Source organism: Siniperca chuatsi, linkage group LG6 (genome assembly GCF_020085105.1).
Source record: "Siniperca chuatsi isolate FFG_IHB_CAS linkage group LG6, ASM2008510v1, whole genome shotgun sequence".
NCBI lineage: Eukaryota > Metazoa > Chordata > Actinopteri > Centrarchiformes > Sinipercidae > Siniperca > Siniperca chuatsi.
In genome coordinates, this window is record NC_058047.1 from 24660065 (window position 1) to 24680995 (window position 20931).

Below are 20931 nucleotides of genomic sequence, written 5' to 3' on the forward strand. Positions count from 1 at the left end.
ACCCCCCAATAAACTATCCCATTGGATGGCAGAGGTGAGCTGGCGTCATCAGCCCGTGCTGTCATTGGCTAAAGTCCACGTCAGTCTCAGGTGTCCACGTGTGCACTTTCACTCCGCCTGCTCGTGCTCGGCACTGTCCCTCCCTGCTCGGAGGAAACCGCTACTTTCCATCGTGCCAAGGCAGGCCGGCGGGCCGGGACAAGACATGCAGCACGTACTACACTACAGCTGGAAGACTTCCTTATCCTCAGGCGGCAGGTCCGGTCCCTCAGTTTAGTTGTTATATTTTGCAGGTCCGGTCCCTCAGTTTAGTTGTTATATTTTGCAGGTCCGGTCCCTCAGTTTAGTTGTTATATTTACTCCAAACCGAGTGGCAGTGATTCAGTGTTGTGTGTGTAGCCTACTGTTGTGGTAAATGGAAGCAAATAGTGACTTTTAGCATTTATCAGGGTTTACAAGGAAAACAACCAGCAAAGTAAACTGAAAAGAAACTACCCATTGTTACCCAAAGTTTATTTTAAAATACCCCTCTTACTTAAAACACAAATTGTAACTTCATACTGTAGTTTAGTACTACTGTCTATTCAGAATTTCTGACTTTATTTGTGAAGTGTAAAACAGGAGGATAAACTAGCTCTTCTGCAGGTAAAAGATGGGTAAACATTTCCTTGGTTGTAGCCTGTGTGGTAGCATCACTATCAAAAATGTAGACTATGAACAAAGAAGTTATACAATTTTTCTGAAATAATTTGGATTAACTGTTCACATGAAGGTCTAAATACTGTTTCTCCTCACAGTCAGGAATAACATTCTGGGGAAGAAATGCTGAAACCTTCATTAATCATTTTGATGGCCTGAAAGTAGCCAAATTTAAAGGCACCCTGTGGCGTTTTCGACCACTAGTAGTGCTCTAGAGCAATGTTTTTACGAGTGGGTCCCTGTTTTGTTTGTTCTTGTGCATGCTCATGAGGACGCACATATACACGCACGAGCACGCATGTGACGCAATACATACTCCTGCCATCAGTTTCATGCTATTCCACTGACATGTGAAAAACGCAGTGTGCTAGCATTGAATATAAACATACTCATACTGAGTCAAAAATACTGCCATCAGTTTCATGCTATTCCACTGACTGAACAGGTAGCAGTAACACGGTCAAAACATTTAAAACGCGTTAGGTGTGTCAGTGACAGGCCTTTCAGTGCAAGCTGACTTACTGTGTGCTGCCTTGAGAGCACAATACGACAAATGTTTAATATGCCATGTATGAAAGACAATCCAGAAACCAAATTTGTAACTCTCAGAGAGGACAGTAAATATAGCTTAGTTATAATGTAATTTCCCCTTTAAAGAGTTTTTTTTTTTAAATGACTTGGATACCTTCCAGTTATAATTATACTAATCCTAACAAAGACCGCAAACAGATTCATTTTAGTTGGACATAAAACTAAGCAAGACCACAGTAGATTACCAGGATTTACTGGTAGTAAATGTATTAAGATCACATGAAATAATAATAATAATGTAGCGATAAACATCCTATACATGGAAAGACAAGTATTTGTCAGTAACTAGAAATAAAATCACATTTATATAATTGCTTCTTTATATGGATACATTTATATACAGGCAGTCTGATTTTGTTGGACATTTAGCACACGCTGTAAACTCTCATTTGGCAGTGCAAAATACACAACAGTGTAGAGATGACAGTCCATTAGACCTCACATGCAAAATATGTCACATGCAAAACAATAAGCCAGGCGGATGGAGCAGATGGAAAATGAGGTACGACAGACTCACTGTTTCAGGAGGAGGAGCTCACTTTTATAACTTCAGAGTAAAGATTATTAACACAGGCATAAAACAGGTGGCTGCACTCACTCGCTTTCAGACTAGCAAAGCTAGTCATCAGGAAGCTATAAGTATTATTTTTTCTGTCCATGCCATCATCAAATACTTCCACAAGATTTAGTTCTGTCATATTCATATTTAATACACGGACATGACAGTGGTATCGATGTCCTCATCGAACTCTCTGCAAGAAAGCAAATAAACATATTTCCCAAAATGTCAAATTATTCCTTTATGGTAAATGAGATAAGAGAGACAAAACCTCTACACAGAACATTTTAATCTTATATAAATAAACATTCTGAGACCACCAAATTACAGTTTCTCTCTCTTATTGAGGGGCCCTAAACTCTCATACAGCGTCCAGGGCCCTCCCATGACAGAAGATAATCTAAAGTCTCCTCCTTGAGTACTGTTTTGAGTACACCTTCACATGTTGACCAAGGAGCAGCGGGTGATCATGCAGGAGGACTGAGGTGTGGTGGAGGTCTGGGGGTCAGTGGGTCACATGGGCATGCAGGCATGGCAGATGTAGGTACAGGACCATTATGGGACTTTGGTGCGGTACGAAGACCAGTAGAGGGGCTTCAGCGTGAACACACGGACACGGCATGTGGGACACGTCTGTTTCTTCCACAGCCACTGCTCCATGCACTGAAACACATTTTAAAAGAGATTATGACATCTGTTGTATGTGTTCTTTTCAGCCAGGCTGAATGTTTAGGATTTCTGCAGTTATTGATTTCTCTCACTGATGCCAGGAGGTTATTTCCAACACGCTGACCTACTGTAACCATATGCACGACAGGATCAACGCTGACCCTGACCCCGAGCTGTGAGCACACTGCTGTCACGTGTTTTACTCTATTGTACATTCACTATATTGTTGAAGGAGTGCGGTTATAAAAGAGTCCAAACAGTTTCCTCTGTTTAAAAAGTTCTAAAGCAGGAAAAATCCAAAGTGGATACATTTAATTTATTTCCTTGGTTGTTTATTGACTTTTTTTCTTTTCTGCTACAGCACAAAATACAAACACTGAAGTTATGACTGAACACAAAAACACACATCCTTTTGGACATTAAAACAACTTCCAAGCAATCCAAATAACAAGTCGTCCTACAAGTCCTCAGACTCTACAGTATATAGCCTAATGTTACTGGAAACAGTAACAGTAACAAATCACAGTAGCTGAGAAAAAAGAATAAGATCTACTGTATGTGCCATATTTAATATTTTCTTTTACTTTCACACTATTTAAATTATATTGTAGTTCAGATGAAAGGCTTTTTTAAAATGTGGCAAATTGAAAATATTCTCCTTGTGTGATATTTAAAATCATTTGATGTAACCAGAAAGATATAGGCTAGATTGTCACCCAGTAACAAGCTGTGAGTTATAACTGAAAATATAGTATCATCACATGACCTGTGAACAACTTGACATGCTTTATATACTACTATGAAGCAAATATTTTATACATCTCATTTATAAAAGTGGTATTATATAGAGACACATATTCTTTGCCAGTTTTAAAGTAGCATAATATTTCAATATGGAAGTTGGTTAATAAAGCAAGAAACTTTACCAAATATTCATACTCAGGTTTTTCCTTATAAGAATTTTCAACAATTCCAAAAATCTAATATTTTGGGGGAGAAGTCAGTGTGTTTTTACAATCATGAATTGCAATTTATGGATCCTCCTAAATTTGGCCTTTGACACTGAGGAGAAAGTGTTGTAATGACTCCAAAGCTGACATAGCAATAGGGCCCACAGGACAGTTTTACAGGATCAGGTCAGGCACAGTCAAGGCCCTGAGATTTAAACACCTAAATGTCACACCATAGGCTACAGCAAAAGTTCAGGCCCATGAGTGCCAATCCTCCGTTTTTCCTCCAATGAGTCACCTCCTTCCACAGAATGATATCAGCGATGTCTCCGCAGGGAAAGCTGGCGACGGGATGTGTGCTGCTCCTTCTCCATGGAGATGTGCCCGTCAGCCGACTTCCTCCTCTCGTCCGAGAACCTTCTCACCTGACAAGCCGCTGCTTCACTGCCGCTGCGGGGCCGACACTGCTCTGACCTCCGAGCCGCCTTCATCACCCACCAAACGGAGACATCATGATCAGTAAGTGTCAAGTCCTCAGACCAGGGGGAAGCTGTTAGAGTGTTCCATGCTTCCACAGAGATACGTTTCAGGTGTAGGCTGATTGTTTTCATACCACTTCACGTCATGCATATCCAGGAATAAGCTGCCTTCATGCACCATGGATCTGATATCTGACATGCTGCGACTGGAGTGAACAAGCGAAGACTCCCTTGCAATGGGAAGGTTGGGGTAGTTGAAAAACAGTGTAGAGGAGACATGCAATGCCTCTGACTTATTAAAGATGGCTTACCTCTTTGTGGAAGCGGTGTGTACAGTGCAGCTCTTGAACTCCCCCTCCACTCTTCTGCATGTTCTCATGACAGATCAGGCACAACCTGTCATCATTCTGTCAAAGAAAGAATCAACTTTCATTTTAAGTCACAACCTCTGACCAAAATGAATGGTAATACTACAGCAATTAAGTATTTACCTGGTATATTTACAGTATTAATGGTGTCTTGTTGAAATTGATGACAAAACACATTTATTTTGAAAGCTTTGTTGGATATGATACACATTTAGCCACAGACTGTTCTCCAGAAATCCTCTAAATGATCTAAATAATGCATAGGCAAATAATAAATATACTGTGTCATTAACAGTAAATATACAGTATGTATACACAGTATAGTCATACAATAAAACTCTGTTTTTGCTATATCTAACCACAGAAAGGTTAGAAAACTAAAACCTAACATTAAAAACAAAATAAAGCAGTTAGAACTAAAAAATGTTAAATATTAGAATGCCCAAATGTAAAATACAGTGATCAAGTGATCTAGCCCTTTCATAAAATGTGAAATATCTTATTCTGGTCCTTATAGTACTACAAAAGATACAGTTTACAATGAATAATATGATAAAATAATAACATGTCATGCGGTTCAAACCTGTCCATGATCCTGTCAGCACATTAAGGTAATATACCTTTTAATCTCTCTGTAAGTGCTCTTTAATCTTTAAGGGCTTCATAATACCCTGTTAGTGAAAGAGAGAGTGCACCAAACTTGATCGGCCATGCAGTTAAATGGATAATCTGCAAAACACTAGGCTAGTAAAAAAAAAAACCTCTAAAAACTGCTTAAATTTTAAGTAACTTTATAATACTTCTGCTCACCATAGACATGGCATCACAGAGACAAAGTCTCCTCTCGAATGACTCTGTGAGCTCTGGGATAGTGGTGATGCGGTTCTCTGGAATGGCTGACTTGGGACGGCTGTTGTCGTCTGAGGGGACGCGACGAGCTCGCTGGTGAGGCCTGACGTCCCCCTTCTCCTCTCTCGTTTTGACGTGGCTCGGGGCGGGTGCCATTGCCGCTGCATGGAGCCTGTTCAACTTCATGGCATCTAATTGTGACTGTGGACCACGCAAAGAAAGACAATAAGTGCTATCACACAATGTAAAAACGTGTCCACAATGATTCGATCTCAGCTCAGAGGAAAACAAAAGTGTAATATTTCCATGTTTCCCATAATAGCTGAAAAAGTGAAGAACAATAAATCAGACAGACGACCGCGCTGAGCTTTCGTCTGTGAAGGGGGTTAATCACTCCTAATATTCTGAAGTAACATGTTAGCAAAGCACCCACTTAATTATAGTTTGTGTCTCGACTCAGGCCAGTCGGTTCATTGATTATGTACACAACAGCAATAATCAGATTATTGCACTTATATTTAACAGGTATATTGAGGGTACCATCAAAATAAAGCAAAAGTGAAGTTTTTTGTTGGTGTAAGGTGACTATTCCGATTTTTGACTTGGTGCCCTCTCTCATCCCTCACTGCTAAACTTTAGTGCTGCTAATGTTAAAAATCAACAATTCAGAGTGATCACTTATATGCCAAGATAACGACTGTGTCATAATAGTAAGGGTTAATTAAAGGGTACTCCAGCGATTTAGTATTACATTTCAATAAAGTTGGGGTACAAGAGACACGATGCGGCAGAGGCAGAGATATCCTGACTTTGAGTTCCAAGTTTGGTCACGCTCCTTAAATGCTCAGTCCTACATTTTCCAATAATGCTATTTTTCAATTCAATAGCATTTTTCTTTTTCTATTTCTTTTTACTATTTTATTTCTACCGATAGTTCCTACATGAAACCGCTCACAACAAATCTGTGGATTATCTTATCATTATCCGGGTCATTATTTCTGGAAAGAGACATTGCTGTTGAGTTTTTCAATTGTATTTTTTTGGCACTATGAGCACCACAAGCCGAGTGCCATATAGTTCCATTATATTCAACAAAGGCAGACATCTCCACGACCGATATGTCCAAAACTCACACTAAAACAATCTAGATGAATAAATAGCACTAAAGTTAAGTGAACTGTCCCTTTAACTAGCACGTTATGATAACTCAGGAGATTTTCTAAAGACCTCCAAATATAAACAAAATATAAGTGCAACTCTAATCATATGACAACATGTCATCAGCACTGCTTTTATGGAAAAAAAACAAATTAAGCACACACACTCATTGTTGCTTGTCCATCTTAAGCATACAGGGTGTACGTCTACATTTTAGTAAACATCCACATTGCTTGATTCTAGAATATGAAAGAATATGATTTCCTGCAAGAAGTTTGTTTGTTTCAGTTGGAGATAAATGCTGAGTAATATCTTTAAAACATACATACACATCAATACTTTAGCAGGAAACAGACAGATCAGCGGCCAGACTCCAGGTCTGCATTCATTTGAAAACGTTCTATCAGTCATCGTGAAGTAGTGAACTGAGTCTAGTGAAGTCAGCATGTGGCAGAACATTTACATTTTATTTACATTTTATGTTGGAATTTTGCATGTTGCCAAATAACAATAAAGGAAATTAAATAAACTCAGGTTTCCTTGAGTTGCACCAGTTTCTAATCAGTTTTAAACAACATATGTATCTGTGCTGGGGTGGGGGGGTGTTGTCATATACTTGTGCAACAGCAGACTGGACATCAGGATTGGACATCCTATTGGTTTTTCCGTGTCTGCAGAGTATATACATGTATTAATCTACTGTCATTGTCTGCCAAAATATAAATAAGATCATACTTTTCTTTCTTTTTCAACCTTATTACTTGAATATATTGTACATAACTTTTATCAATTTTCCATGCTGACATATTGGATTTTGATTAATTAAGCTACATACAGTAACTTTTTGTTAATTGATTTTTAAAGGTAGCAGTATTAAGTTTACATCCGTTTAAAATACCCATGTCTGCTGTCATCAGACATGGGTATTTTGTTGAAAATGTGTGTAGCTGCTGTTCACTGAACAACTGAACAAAGTCACATGCATGCATCCATTAAATGCTGGTGGTCCTTACCACAGTCGGGAGTGATGCTCTTCGATCAGCTTGTGTTTTCGAGGGTCTTCTGAAACTGCGTTTTCGGTCTCTGGAGTGTCCAGCTTCTGCGCCGTGACCCCAGTAACTGCTCATCCATTTTGTGAAATTACCATCGTCATCTTCATCATTATCCGTAATGAAAGCCGGCAGGAGCCTGAGAGACATGACGAAGTTGTGCAGGAAGTCCCGGTACAACAGATGAAAGTGTGATCCCAGCCGAGTGGCAACACTGAGCTGACCTACTAAGCCTCTGACTCACTGGCTGCTCTACTATATAACACTGTGCCACAAGGCAAAGGTAACTTACTTCAATTAGATCCTCAACCACTCCTGCTGTAGCTGGATGATCCAAAAATAAACTGCAGAGCTTTTGCTCTAACCTCTAAATAAGTGAATCCCCTATAATCTATTCAACGTGGCTGGGAGAAAGTAAAAATGGAGGTGATGGGAATAAACAGGAAGGCGGGAGTTAGACAGGAATGGCTAGTATTTTGGCACTGGGTGGGTGATGTGACCACAGGTTTTAATTTTTCCATTACAGTCATGGGCCTGGGGGTAGCCAACTGAAACTCTAATTTCCCCATACTTTCCACTCACTGAGTACATCAAACCTGTCAATAATTATGGAGTGCAGGCTACTGTCTGCTGCTGTACACTGTGAGCCTGGGGCTTGTGTAATACAGGACAGAGAGGGACTATATCCTTTCATATTACACTGGGTACTACTGAATCCTATTTTCTTTTTTCTTGCCGTTATTTTCAGAGATACTTTTTTATCAAATTTGTCAAGTACAATTCTGAAGTAAAATAAATTCAACTGTGTGTACACAACTGGAAAAGCAACATTTGCACAAATATTCGTGAGCACATATTGTATGAAGTACTGATGATGTACTGGACAATGAGTTAAGTTTTCCTCTTCCACTTAAAGCACATATGCGTTTAGTTCACTCTCGATACAATGCCATCAACTGTGCCACATATTAGATACAATTTATAATTTGAATATAAATTGTGCTGAGCTATTTAGGATGAGAAAATCTGACTCTGAAAAACAAATAACACATTATTTATTCTACACTTTCCATGAATTCAAGAGAGAACATATCATTACCAACATCAAATATGCAAGATGCTATAGAGTCATAGTGGAGTCTTATGGTACCTGGACTGTCCGTTACAAGCCATCAGAGTGCTCTGAAACTGACAAAAGAAAAAAAGGCTGTACTACACGTGCTATTTAAAGTTACCAAATCCTTATTATCCCACTCCGATGACTTGTGTGGTCCTTTTGTGTAAGTATTACAACACTTTGTTTGCATACAAATATGACATGGTAATGACGTATAAACTGCAAAGTAAATTAGACAGATAACCACTTTTTAAAGTTTTTTTTTTTTTGCTTCAAGTCTTCAGCTTCCGGCAGAGGAATTTCTTAAGCTAAAATTTACATCTGAGCATGAACAAAATTTTCCTTCACAAACTGAAAGGATCCAAATGCCGCTAATCACCTCAGAGACCTGAGTCTCAAAGAGGAGGACTAATCTGAGCAAGCACTGCTATGAGACATTCATGCTGCTTTGTCATGTAACCTCAGATCATGACTGAGAACAAGATTACAGTAATCTGTTGTTTTTCCAAAGATGGGAGCCTATAAAGGTCGCACCTGAACACAAACGACCAAGAATAATGAAAAACAACAAGTACTCTTTATATATGCCTACATGATGCTAGAATTTACAAATCTTCCATGCAAATAATAAGATTACAGATCCAGAGGGATTAGCCAAGATAATATCTTTTGAGATATCTTTACATTCTTTAAAGTGGTTGTACGTTATAGGAACAATTTGCAGCCTGAAATGTAAAGAAGTGCAAAGAAATTAAGGCAAACAGTACCTATGCTATGTTTCAAATCTAGTTGGAGGACTGGAAGAACAGACTACAACTGATTCAACTTACTTTCTCTTGTGTATGTGTGTGTCACAAATCTGCTAAATAGTATTACAAAATACTTTTTGGAGCCCAGACCAAGTAGCCAGAGAAACATACTGTATAAATAACAAACAAACTACCTGCATGAGCATCTGAAGTTAATCCGCTTAAATGATTTAACTGTAATCATTGTATTTATTGTAGCTGATCTGTAAAGATTTACTTTTTCGCAGCACCCGCTCCCTTCATCTAAACACTTCTCAGCACTACAGGAGCATAGACACGTCTCAGTGGTCACAGCTTTCCAACAACAGCTTGCTAACAATAGCAGGCACATTTTACAGGAATAACAGACAGAATCAGGAATAGCTGAAGATCAGACATCCTTACTGTAACCTCTGTCAGTAGCCCTTTTCACCTTTTCCAAAGCAACAATTTCTGCTGGGTCACTGAGGAGAGACACGCCACACATGCAATATACAAGGTTATTGTGTTTAACCACGTCTTGTGTAGTTTAGTGGCAAAACTGATTTTATGGCTTTTCAAAACAAGCTACTGTGTCAGTGCAGAGTGGATTATTTTGAGGGCAGCAACATGTTTTAAGGTACTCAACCAGGACAGATTAAAATATACACAATTTTTAGATATTTTATTCTTCATTTAGTAATTATAAATGATTGTTAATGTTGTTAATGTTTATTAAGTACAAAAATGTTGATGTTTAATTTGATACGACTCCAAAAATTGAATGAAACCATTTGTTACTAGTCAGTCGTTGAATTATAGAGCACCTCGTGAGGGAATAGTTGTCCTGTCAAAGGTCTATGTTGCTGCAAAGACAGGGCTCTTCATTACACAGGCTTCCCTCTAACCAGCTAAATACAGTTGACTTTGAAAACTGTTCAGTGCTGGTCACTGTTTGAGGACAGATGGCCTTGGGCATTAATTGAACAGTCAGACTCCAGCACGGTCCAGACAGACCAACACAATGCTCTGAAATGGGACAGAGAGGAAACTGAACTTGGCAAAGACACAAAAAACAAACAAACTTAAATGATAAATCACATTGATCAGGAAAAAAATGGTGTTGGGGGCTGAGAAACATACGCAATTTGAAAAGAAAATAGCCTTCACTATTGAAACTAATTAGACTACATTGCAGCACTGTCTTTTTATGACAGCCATAAGCATTTTCCACAATGTCTTTTAACGAAAAGAATGTATATGTGCAGAGGTATACACACAACATGTTTAGTTCAAGTGGTTATTTCTGTACAGTGCAAGAGAGTCAGCAGCACTGCCGTCTGGTGGCTGCAGTCAACCTGCATACAGACAAATTCATACTTTTTTTTATTTTTTCAAGATTCAAAAACATTCTTAATTTGGGACGATTTCTATTTAAATGATTTTAAAATTATCTCAAATTTCCTGTTTTTTGTACACAAAGTTGAGGATAGTTTTTGAGTCCCCCCAACATCATTTACATAACAAATAAAGCTGAACCTGGCTGTTGAGAAATAGAAAGAAATAGAAAGGGGAAAAGTATAACAGATTATTCAAGTAGTTTAATCTTGTGCTTTGCTAAGAAAAACTGGATTTTTGACCGGGGAAAGCAGGCAGCTGCCTCAGTGTCTTTAACCATCAAACCTGGAGCCCTCATGTTTTTGTTGGTTTGTTTCAATTTGATTGAAATATGCACCATTTAAACATACTGTAGTATCCACACAAAGTATGAAAGCCTGTTATAAAGCCCTGTTGGGTAAAGGGGCCCTATCTGATATCAGATTTAAGTCCGGTGAGCGGTCCATAGTTGTAATTGAATTGGTATTTAATCAATTTACTGCTAACTAAATGGTAAATCTGGTAGCAGGTAATGTTCCAGGATAGGCCTACTTGTTTCTTTGTAGGCCATATTTATTCTATAATTTATGTCTTTATAATGAATCTTCTCTATAGAAGCATTCAGATACTGAACAAACAATGTTCATTCCAGTACGTGCATGTAAAGTAGGCTACAGAGAGGCTAATGCTATTGTAACAGTGTGAGGGGAGGGGGTCAGTAGGGGTCCATGGTCCATGGATTTGTCCCTTAATTGGTTAATTAAATCTGTTAAAAATGTTTCTAGTGTGTAAATACACACACACACACACACACACACACACACACACACACACACACTCTTCAAACTAATTTTACACTGTCCTTCACTGAGACTACAATGCATCATTGGCACAATCCTATACAACTACTAAAATGGACTTCTGTAGGCTGCTCTGAGAGGCTGTTTGGACTACAAAATGCCACTGCCATACTACAACTACACACAGCCCCGTGGCTTGTCCGCCAGCATCCCATGATTCCTCGGTGTGTCTGTGACCTCGCAGAGCACAGGAAGAAGAAGCGGCGGTCGCTCACGCTGTCTGGTGGTGGTACTGGCTGGCTAACTATTGCTCGGTTGTAGATCATGGCTGCTTCAAAGCCAGTCGAGCCGCAGTCCGGGACTGGACTACCCCGCTGGCAGCTGGCACTGTTAGTCGGGACTCCCATAGTGCTGGGAGTGGGGGCGTTTTACCTCTGGAATCGCAGCAGGACGAAGGAAAGGAAGGGGACCGGGGAGCGGAAAACACCAGAAGGCAGCGCTAGTCCCGTGCAGGGCCAAGACGGCGCAGCACGAGCCAGCCGAGAGCAGGAGAACATGGTAACGTTACTGTTGCCTAGAGACTTCTCTTCCTCTGCTGTTAATGTCACGCTCCCCACATTAGCATGATTTGCCGTGGTGCAGTGCGTACACTTTTCTGACTGAAAGTGTCATTACCGTTAAAGTACAGTCAAGGACACCTAACGTTGCTGTCACTGTCAGTGACAGCTACCTTCATGAGAGCGAGGCCGATAGCAACCGGTTCATCGGTGGTGGATTAGCCAATGTTAATGGCTAGCTAGCTGTCTCGTAAGCTAACGTTATCAGTGTAGCTAGCTAGGTTAACCAGCCCGGTTGCAAAAGTCCAACATTACACACACATGTAAAGCAAGCATGGTCGACATAAGTGTAAAAGTGCAGCTGGTAAACTATGTGCAGAAACGCATGTGGGAACAACATGACAGGCGTCTTTTAACTGGAGTTAATAGCATAGCTTTGTAATTGTAATGTCTTTGGGCATGCTAGCTAACATTATCTTGTCAGAAATTTGAGTCGGACGGGGATGGCTGTGATTTGAATCAGTCTGTTCTAGGCAGAAGCAGTTTTATTATAATAGGCTATAGGTGGTTGACCTTATTTAGTTTCCGGTATCACACATGGGTAATGTGCAATAACGCTATCTGACTTATGTAGTTTTTCTCGCTGATAGTTGATTCACAGAGCAGAGACCAATAATCTACCTTTTTTGGAGTGACTGTGCTGCCAAAATGTTTCAACATTTTTAAAGTTTTCAACTAAACTCATGCTATAGTAGAGCTGTAGTATAATTATACATATATTTTACCCAGCCTCAATTTAGTGGCAGTGCTCACAGGTATATTGTCAGTGAGAAGTGTCTTTGGGTCTGGCATGTTTGTGCGTGAATGTTTTGAATTCCTCCTGCATTCATTATGGGGAAAAAAACATATGTCCACTCATAAGTATGGCTTTGTAATGTTATATGAAATGTGTGTAATTATGAATTATGAAAAAACTATCTTGTAAGTATGAGATCATTATATCATAATTGTGAAAAGGGGATAATGTGATATAACAGCCATCACCATTTGACAAAACAGACAGGATTTGTTCCAGGCATTATATTAATGGGTAGTCCTGTAGATGGAGTTACTGTTAGTGCACCAGCATTGTGCAGGCATGGTAATTAATTGCAATTATTAAGGTACACACAAACACAAAATGAGCACGCGGGGACGCTACCAGTGTGGGTCCTGTAAACTATTTCTCGGTTCAGACAGACATTATCAATTGGTCGTAGTTTTTATATGTTGTTGCAGTGTGTGCTAATGTCAGTGCAATATGCTTCTTTGTCCACCACTGGAATAATTTATCTCAAAAAGCTAAACTTGGGTTTTGAGGTTATGCACATCCATGACTGTTTATCATTACAGTTGTTATCCTGAAATCGGTGGGTCTGTAGGCATAGTTGTTTAAGAAAGGGTTTCTTAGCAGTTTTGGCCTGTTATTTTGATGGCATTCAATCCTTAGCACATGCTTGCAGTTCACTTGCACAGCCTATTGCAGTGTAAGGTGATGAGGGATACTTAATTATGAAGAAAAACAGTCCCTCTTCAATCCTTAAACCAGTCCACTGAATCACAGAGGAGACCATCCAATCAATAAATGTTGCCAAATCTCTCTCTCTCTCATTTAGAGCCCTTTGGATCGGGCCCAAGCATCAAAGAACAAGGGTAACAAGTACTTCAAGGCTGGCAAGTATGATAATGCCATCCAGTGCTACACAGAGGCCATTGGTCTCTGCCCCACAGAGCAAAAGACTGATTTGTCAACATTTTACCAGAACAGAGCAGCAGCCCATGAACAGCAGGTTGGTACCACCTTCTTTTAAAAAAGTGCACACAACAAATATGAAATCAGGAAGGGGTCAAACACTTTTGCACACCACCGTATATGTCAATATTATGTCCATCCCTTGCTGTAATGGCAGTGTGGCACAGATTCTTCATTTGATTCTTTTGCAGAAATTAACAATATACAACATTGTAGTACTTTTTAGAGTATCCTTGCAATTGTCTTGTATGTTGCAGTATGGCACACTTTATCCCTTTTTAAATGTCCCCAGAGAGATTCACTGGGTTTTAGGTGCTTGTAGATGGAAAGCCATATAAGTCAATGCTCTTCATTGAACTTAAAATATGCCTGAAATGGCTTCAGTGCACATTAAAAGTGTTGTCCTCTTCTTCTCATAATTTAAAACCAGAAGAGATGGCATGCCTCTGCAGAAAACAGCAGTTACTCCTATATATAGATATGTAGCAGATTCTGTACAAATAAACAACACTCTCAAATCTTTACACCCTCATGTTTGACTGAAGGTTTACCTCACAAAATCTTCTACTCACATAAGCTCTCCAACTAAAGTTGTAATGTTGAAACTTTGATTAATCAGTGAAGAAGAGTTCATTCCAGTCTTCAGCTGTGAAATGTTGGTGGTGTTTGGCCCATTTACTTGTTTTGTCACAGTACTTTCACTAACTTTGTTATGGTGTTGGTCTTCAGATATGATTGACACTATAGGTCTCTTGGTCCACTTCAAAACCTACAGACATGTGTCTCCATTGTACCTGTAAGCCTTTTCTGGGTAGTGGGCTGGCCTCTGGACCACTGCATATTCAGACACAGACATGTTTTGGAAGATAACCAGCCTATAATTTCAGATGAATTGGACAGAAGTGGTACAGGACTGCTCTCAGGCCGTGGAACTGAATCCACGCTATGTCAAGGCTCTGTTCAGGAGGGCTAAAGCTCTGGAAAAACTAGACAACAAGAAGGAGTGCCTAGAGGGTGAGATAAACTTGTAAAAGAACAATTTTAGAAGAAGTGTAACTTCAAATGTGTGACACTTATTTACAGTCGGTTTTGTTCCCCGTGTATCCCCCAGACGTCACAGCGGTGTGTATTCTTGAGGCCTTCCAGAACCAACAGAGCATGCTGCTAGCAGACAAGGTGCTGAAACAGCTGGGAAAAGAGAAGGCCAAAGAGAAATACAAGGTATTTGTCCACTTTGAGACTTTTGTTTCAATTTTATTTCTCTGAATTGTCACAGTAAACTTTTTTTTATTTTTAAACCCCTCTTCTGCAGAACCGTGAACCGATGATGCCTTCTCCTCAGTTCATCAAATCCTACTTTAGCTCCTTCACTGATGACATCATCTCGCAGCCCCTGCAGAAGGGGGAGAAGAAAGATGAAGACAAGGACAAGGAGGGCGAGGCAGCTGAGGTCACTGGGAGGTCAGAGACTGTTTGCTCAGTATCACTTAATTTGTGCACTCAGGTTGACGAATAAATGTACCTTGAACCTTGACAGGATGGGGAAAAAACCCTTTTTGTTTTTAATAATGATGTAGTCTTTCCACTTTCACTTTCACACATTTTCATTTTAGTGTCTGACTGAGCGCAGGACAAGCAGGACAGTGGGTATAAAAATGCTGAACTGAAAATGTACTTTAGACGAAGAAGAAATTGAAGATGTTATGCGTAGAATGTTTGACCTGAAGTTGGTGCAAGAGAAGGAGGCACTGAATCATCAAATTCCAAATGATGCATCCTTTTAGGGATCATGAACTGCTCACAAAAAGTCATGGTATTCCACTGCCACCTGGAAATTTTATCCTTACTGTTTTTCTCGAGAATTTCTAGAAAACTGGTAATGCTAGAGGAAAAGTCAGGGTCAACAAAGTAATTGGGACAAATCCATCAAATTCAGTGTTGAAGACAGACAGTCTAAGAGATGGACCAACTGACTCACTTGACTGTCCACATTGCTAGCGTGGCTAAAAATTTAATTATGTATAGAATGATATATTCTGAAACTGCTTTACATACTGGAACTGATCTTAAGTGTGGATCCTGAGTTAAACTTGTGGTATTGTAATCAAAACTACCCATTTGTGTACTAAAAACATCTGTGGGTCATTGATGTTTTATTAAAAACATATTTCTGCACAGCAAAATGTGCTTTGTTAATCGAGCACAAGACAAGTGCATTGCTTATCTGTTCGTCAGAGTTCGAATGTGTAAACATGAAATTAAACAACTTGAAAAGAGACATAATAGAGTTGCAAAGTGGGAGGTGCTATTCTCTGATTCATTTTACCCATACCGTTGAGAAAACTGATTTTACAATCTGCAGCTTAAATTAATTCACTCTTAATTTCTGGGTCAATTTTGGATTAATTCAGTAACTATGGCGACAGGTTTAGTTCATAACTGCGACAACGAAGCATTTGGAATTCGCTACTGCTCTGATTCGCATCTCTTACTGGCTTCTTCTCCATGGCAACGGAGGTTTTGAGCTGTCTGCCATGCCAAAATGACTGAATGAATTTCTCAATAACCGTTCAAATAATGAAAACTGGTGTTTATAACAAACCTATAGGATTGTTACACTAAGCGGGAGAGTCCGGTGTTTCTATGTTAAGGAACACTGAGGATATCATTGAAAGCAAAAAATGAAATGGGAACACATAATGGGGAAAAACAGCGCCTCCTCCCACTTCACAACTATGTCATTTGCAAAACTGAATTATCACCTGGTAGATCAACAGTTGTCTTCTGTTTTTCACCTCTTCAGCTCTGGCTACCTGAAGGCAAAGCAGTACATGGAGGAGGAGAACTATGACAAAATCATCAGTGAATGCACTAAGGAGATTGAGTCAGGTGGTCGATACACTGCAGAGGCCCTCCTGCTGCGTGCCACTTTCTACCTGCTGATTGGTAACGCTACTGCTGCTCAACCTGATTTGGACCGGGTAATCAACATGGAGGAAGCAAATGTGAAGGTACCGACTGTTTCTTTGATACGCCTGTTCTTAGTCAGGACTACCAAGGCAATTTGACTACTGGGATAGTGGATTAGTAAGACTATAAGGGACTACACTTATTGTATTGCTAACTTCTAGTAGCCTATGTTAAGGTTTAGTTGTATCTGCAGGCAATCCTTGGGATTTAGTAACTGAGTAAATGTACTGTGCAAGACACCAATGTGGGGAATAAATTACATTCTTAAATCACAAAAGGTTCCTATATAATTTCAGTGCAGTTTCAGTTCCTGAATACATGGTCTGACAAACATGCCCCCATTACTGTTTACTGTATTACTGTATTGTTTTTTTATACAAGCAAGTGAGGCATGGAGTGGAATGCAATGAATCAGTCTTGACTTCAATTCATGCAATTTCCTCACAGTTTATCTAATGATTTGTATGCATAAACAAAGATGTTGAAAAGCTACAACCTGACAGGTTCTCTCTGTACTAATTTTTACAGCTACGAGCCAATGCTTTGATCAAGCGTGGAAGCATGTACATGCAGCAGCAGCAGCCTATGCTCTCTACACAAGATTTCAACATGGCAGCCAACATTGACACGCGTAACCCTGATGTCTATCACCACAGGGGTCAGGTAGGAGTGTGGCTGAATTGGTTTCTATAACATCAGTTTAACTGATTGGCTGTCAGTTGACAACTACTAACTTAATGTTGCATTTATTGACACATTAAATGCTGGACACATTTTTGTCATACCTCATAACAAGTGTGCTCTCGGTTTCCTCTCAGCTGAAAATCCTGCTGGACCAGGTGGACGAGGCGGTGGGAGACTTTGATGAGTGCATCCTGCTCAGGCCTGACTCTGCTCTGGCCCAGGCACAGAAATGCTTTGCTCTTGTAAGTAGTCAACTAAAGATAATTTGATCTATCTAATAAATAAACTGAATTTTGAATTGGTCCTGCTGCCTGCAGCATTAATGGCTGCTAAAAATCAAGATTAGCTGTTGAGTTTTGTTTCTTGTGTTCTTCAGTACAGACAAGCGTATACTGGAAACAACCCGTCACAAGTTCAGACAGCCATGGACGGCTTTGAGGACGTTATCAGAAGGTTCCCCAAGTGTGCAGAGGGCTACGCTCTTTATGCTCAGGTACAGAATCAAAAGCCTGATTTTTCTATTTACACATCAGTGGGTGCTTTAGTACCCATTTTCTATAGGCCTTGTTGATGTGTTCAACGCGTACAACACAACTGTATTTTTCAGGCTTTGACTGATCAGCAGCAGTTTGGAAAAGCAGACGAGATGTATGACAAGTGTATTGAACTGGAACCAGACAATGCAACCACATATGTCCACAAGGGGTAGGCATTTTGTCCCTTTATGTAGGCATATTGTTAAAATAACATGTGATTCATATGTGGAAATTAGTCATCAGTTGTTAAATGTTCAATATATGTCCAGTTTGTTACAGCTTCAGTGGAAACAAGACCTTGACTTGGGTCTAGAGCTCATCAGTAAGGCCATTGAAATTGACAACAAATGTGACTTTGCCTACGAAACAATGGGAACCATTGAAGTTCAAAGGTGAGATTAAAAATTTGACTCAATCCACACATTATAGGACTTCTTAAAGTGCTTGAAATAACCAGAGAACTTTCCTTTCAGGGGCAATCTGGACAAGGCAATAGAAATGTTCAATAAGGCCATTAACCTAGCCAAGTCAGAGATGGAGATGGCCCATTTGTACTCGTTATGTGACGCAGCATACGCCCAGACAGAAGTGGCAAGGAAGTACGGGCTGAAACCTCCGACACTGTAACTTCTCCGCCAATTGATCGCCAATCTCTTCATTGCTCAACCTAACTGTTAAAAGTGCAACTGTCTGACTTAACTTTGATTTGTTAAAAAAAAAAAAAAAAGAGTACTGGATTATATGAGTGGGGGAGGGGGAGCCCTGAATACACTGTGTTGACATCACATTAAAGGGGTTTGTTATCACAGAAAGAAGGATTTGTATTCACAATCAAGCCGAGGCTGTGAGCCAGGCCTCTGGTTGACTTGGTGTTTGTCAGGGTGGAAAGTTGGGTTGGGGGGTCTTAACGCTAGGGTAGGTAATGTATTTCAGAAGCATTTTTTGTTATTTGTTGAAATTCTCTTTACATCCCGACAATAAATCAAATGCTCTGGAGGGGAAAAATGAAAAAATCCGTATCTGTGGCTGTCGCAGGCCTGCAGTAAGCTCAGCCAATCATTTCAACTGCCTCCCTGCATGCATTCTGCCCGTGCACTCATTGCACATGAAAATGTGCTTTGGGGGAGTTGTTTTTTTTTTTTTTTCCGGGTGGAATACTTTCAAAATCTAGCTGTCTCTTGCTAGTTTCTCCAACGTTACCTACCCTAGCTTTAAAGAACCAGCCCTTTGCTGACATTTAATTCAACCAGAACATCGTTGTCAAACCTTGGTATTGCTCAGAATAAAGATAAAGATTGTGTCATCTAGTGAGAAAAACATACATGAATGGCCATACTAACTGTGTACAATTAAAGGCTTTTTGAACCAATTACTGACTTAAAGGCTTTTGTGACACTTTTAAATCTACAGAAAATACTGTGAGAGCTTTATGTAGTTCTAATGGACTGTTCACTTGTTAATTTATGCTGATCTAAAGTGGTTTTGTCCAGCTACTTTCATATTGTAACATACATTATCAGTTCCGAATGCAAGATTAAAATTATAGTCACATGTGTAATGTCGGTTTGTAATGCTGGAATTGATCCCATGGACGCGGGGCAACAGATAGGTTAGTTGGATTTGTTTTTTTTTAATGGAATTGTCTGTTTTTTTATATATATACTTTGTGCAGCATGTTCACTTTATAAATAAATGTAAATGCAATGCTCGTGCTGTCTTGAACACTAGGAACACCCCAACTATAAGAGGCTTTGGACAAAACACTTTTGATTAGAAAAACTTAACCAACTTTATGTCTTCAGTTTTATTGAGAATGTTATTTTTGAATTGCCTCTAGCGTCAGAAGATGTCACAAAGGATTGGCTATTTAGTGGTTTTTCCTAGCTCACTTTAATGAGAGAAACATGGTTTATTTTCTATTTTATTGTAAAATGTTTATTTTTCATGCTACATTTGGTTTCATCTTGGGACAGAGTAACCTTAAGTGGTGACAGTGGTTTTATTTTTTCTCTCCTTTTCAAATTGTATTCTCACAACCCAAGCCTTATTGTTTCTATCCCACATGCAGCCCTGAGAATCTCTTGGTACAGTGTATAATTTGGTTCCCCAATAGCATCCACACTTTGTAAAAAAATAAAATTAGCCATCACTGCTGAATGTCAATTTTGAGAAAACTAAATTCAAATACTTCTGTGCTGTGACATTCATTCATCTAGAAGCAGTAATGGCTACATTTTAGTGATTGTGTGATATTACCAAGGAGCCAGATCGTGCATTCCAGCTGCAGCTGGTGAGAACTACTTCTCAACAAAAATCTTCTTTTTTTAAACTTACAGAATCAAACAAGAGTTAACCTTTGAGAAAGTGATGTAACCGTCAGCAGATAATCTGAAGATGTCCACTATTATTTTGGCTGTTTTATGGAAATTACACTGATATTCTTCATCAACGATATGTATGGTGACCAAAGTGGAAGAGAATATGAATCCTAATAAAGTTGTAATTCCTGGAATGAATTTCACCTTTCCAAGTTTCTTTTAGCCTGCACAGCCTTTCATTCTACAACTCAGTTTGAATGCACTGACAACTCTTTGTCCCCTGTGACCTCACCGTGTTAGTCGGTACAAACTCGTAAACAGATAAATCAGTATTTCACTCATTTCCATTAAATGTGAAGCAGCTCATGCAGCTGGCTTGTAATTCACAAACTCACTTATTAATGTTTAGCAGTCTGCAAATTGTCTACAAAGAGGAGCCGTCATAGACTAGTTTTATTCATGCTAACCTGTGTCACCCTTGAGGCCCTTTGAGGGCACAACTGCGCTCTGAAACCCAGTATTTCCAATGGCTTGCGCCGCTCCATGACCACTTTTCGACGGCCTCTGGCACACTTGAGTTCAACTAGATTGACCTTTGGCCGCAGAGTGCGCGTAACCCAGTGGCAAGCACAGCGCAAATCT

At 39.6% G+C, this 20931-nt stretch overlaps 2 protein-coding genes and 1 long non-coding RNA gene across 5 annotated transcripts; 2 read left to right on the forward strand and 1 right to left on the reverse strand.

The window, feature by feature from the left end:
• Positions 1–96: 96 nt before the first annotated feature.
• LOC122877324 lies at positions 97–5254 on the forward strand. Its single transcript, XR_006378226.1, has 3 exons — positions 97–258; positions 3804–3987; positions 5131–5254. It is a non-coding gene; the product is annotated as an uncharacterized LOC122877324 (long non-coding RNA).
• lnp1 (leukemia NUP98 fusion partner 1) lies at positions 1238–8114 on the reverse strand. 3 transcript variants are annotated; one of them, XM_044198730.1, is made up of 5 exons: positions 7336–8114; positions 5126–5365; positions 4259–4354; positions 3767–3953; positions 2381–2512 (listed from the first exon to the last, which is right to left on the reverse strand). In XM_044198730.1, the coding sequence occupies exons 1-4, from the start codon at positions 7519–7521 to the stop codon at positions 3786–3788; spliced, it is 690 nt and encodes a 229-aa protein (XP_044054665.1). In that variant the 5' UTR covers positions 7522–8114; the 3' UTR covers positions 2381–2512; positions 3767–3785. The 3 variants fall into 3 exon arrangements, with proteins under 3 accessions (XP_044054666.1, XP_044054665.1, XP_044054664.1); XM_044198731.1 differs by lacking the exon at positions 3767–3953 and having other exon boundaries at positions 1238–2512; positions 7336–8110; XM_044198729.1 differs by lacking the exon at positions 2381–2512 and having other exon boundaries at positions 2971–3953; positions 7336–8112.
• Positions 8115–11636: 3522 nt separating this feature from the next.
• Positions 11637–19132, forward strand: tomm70a (translocase of outer mitochondrial membrane 70 homolog A (S. cerevisiae)). Its single transcript, XM_044198733.1, has 12 exons — positions 11637–11990; positions 13645–13818; positions 14669–14795; positions 14893–15002; positions 15094–15242; positions 16585–16792; positions 17280–17414; positions 17570–17677; positions 17812–17928; positions 18043–18140; positions 18241–18363; positions 18445–19132. The coding sequence occupies exons 1-12, from the start codon at positions 11757–11759 to the stop codon at positions 18596–18598; spliced, it is 1737 nt and encodes a 578-aa protein (XP_044054668.1). The 5' UTR covers positions 11637–11756; the 3' UTR covers positions 18599–19132.
• The last annotated feature ends 1799 nt before the right edge of the window (positions 19133–20931 follow it).

What these genes read in the sequence shown, in the direction of transcription:
- lnp1 (XM_044198730.1), bottom strand. Translation starts at nt 7,521, where the DNA reads ATGTCTCTCAGGCTCCTGCCGGCTTTCATTACGGATAATGATGAAGAT. An exon ending in GAGCATCACTCCCGACTGTG is followed by an intron (nt 5,366 to 7,335) that starts GTAAGGACCACC and finishes CGTGGTCCACAG; the next exon opens with TCACAATTAGATGCCATGAA. An exon ending in CACACCGCTTCCACAAAGAG is followed by an intron (nt 3,954 to 4,258) that starts GTAAGCCATCTT and finishes TGGGTGATGAAG; the next exon opens with GCGGCTCGGAGGTCAGAGCA.
- tomm70a (XM_044198733.1), top strand. Translation starts at nt 11,757, where the DNA reads ATGGCTGCTTCAAAGCCAGTCGAGCCGCAGTCCGGGACTGGACTACCC. An exon ending in TGGAGGAAGCAAATGTGAAG is followed by an intron (nt 16,793 to 17,279) that starts GTACCGACTGTT and finishes TAATTTTTACAG; the next exon opens with CTACGAGCCAATGCTTTGAT. An exon ending in ACCACATATGTCCACAAGGG is followed by an intron (nt 18,141 to 18,240) that starts GTAGGCATTTTG and finishes ATATATGTCCAG; the next exon opens with TTTGTTACAGCTTCAGTGGA.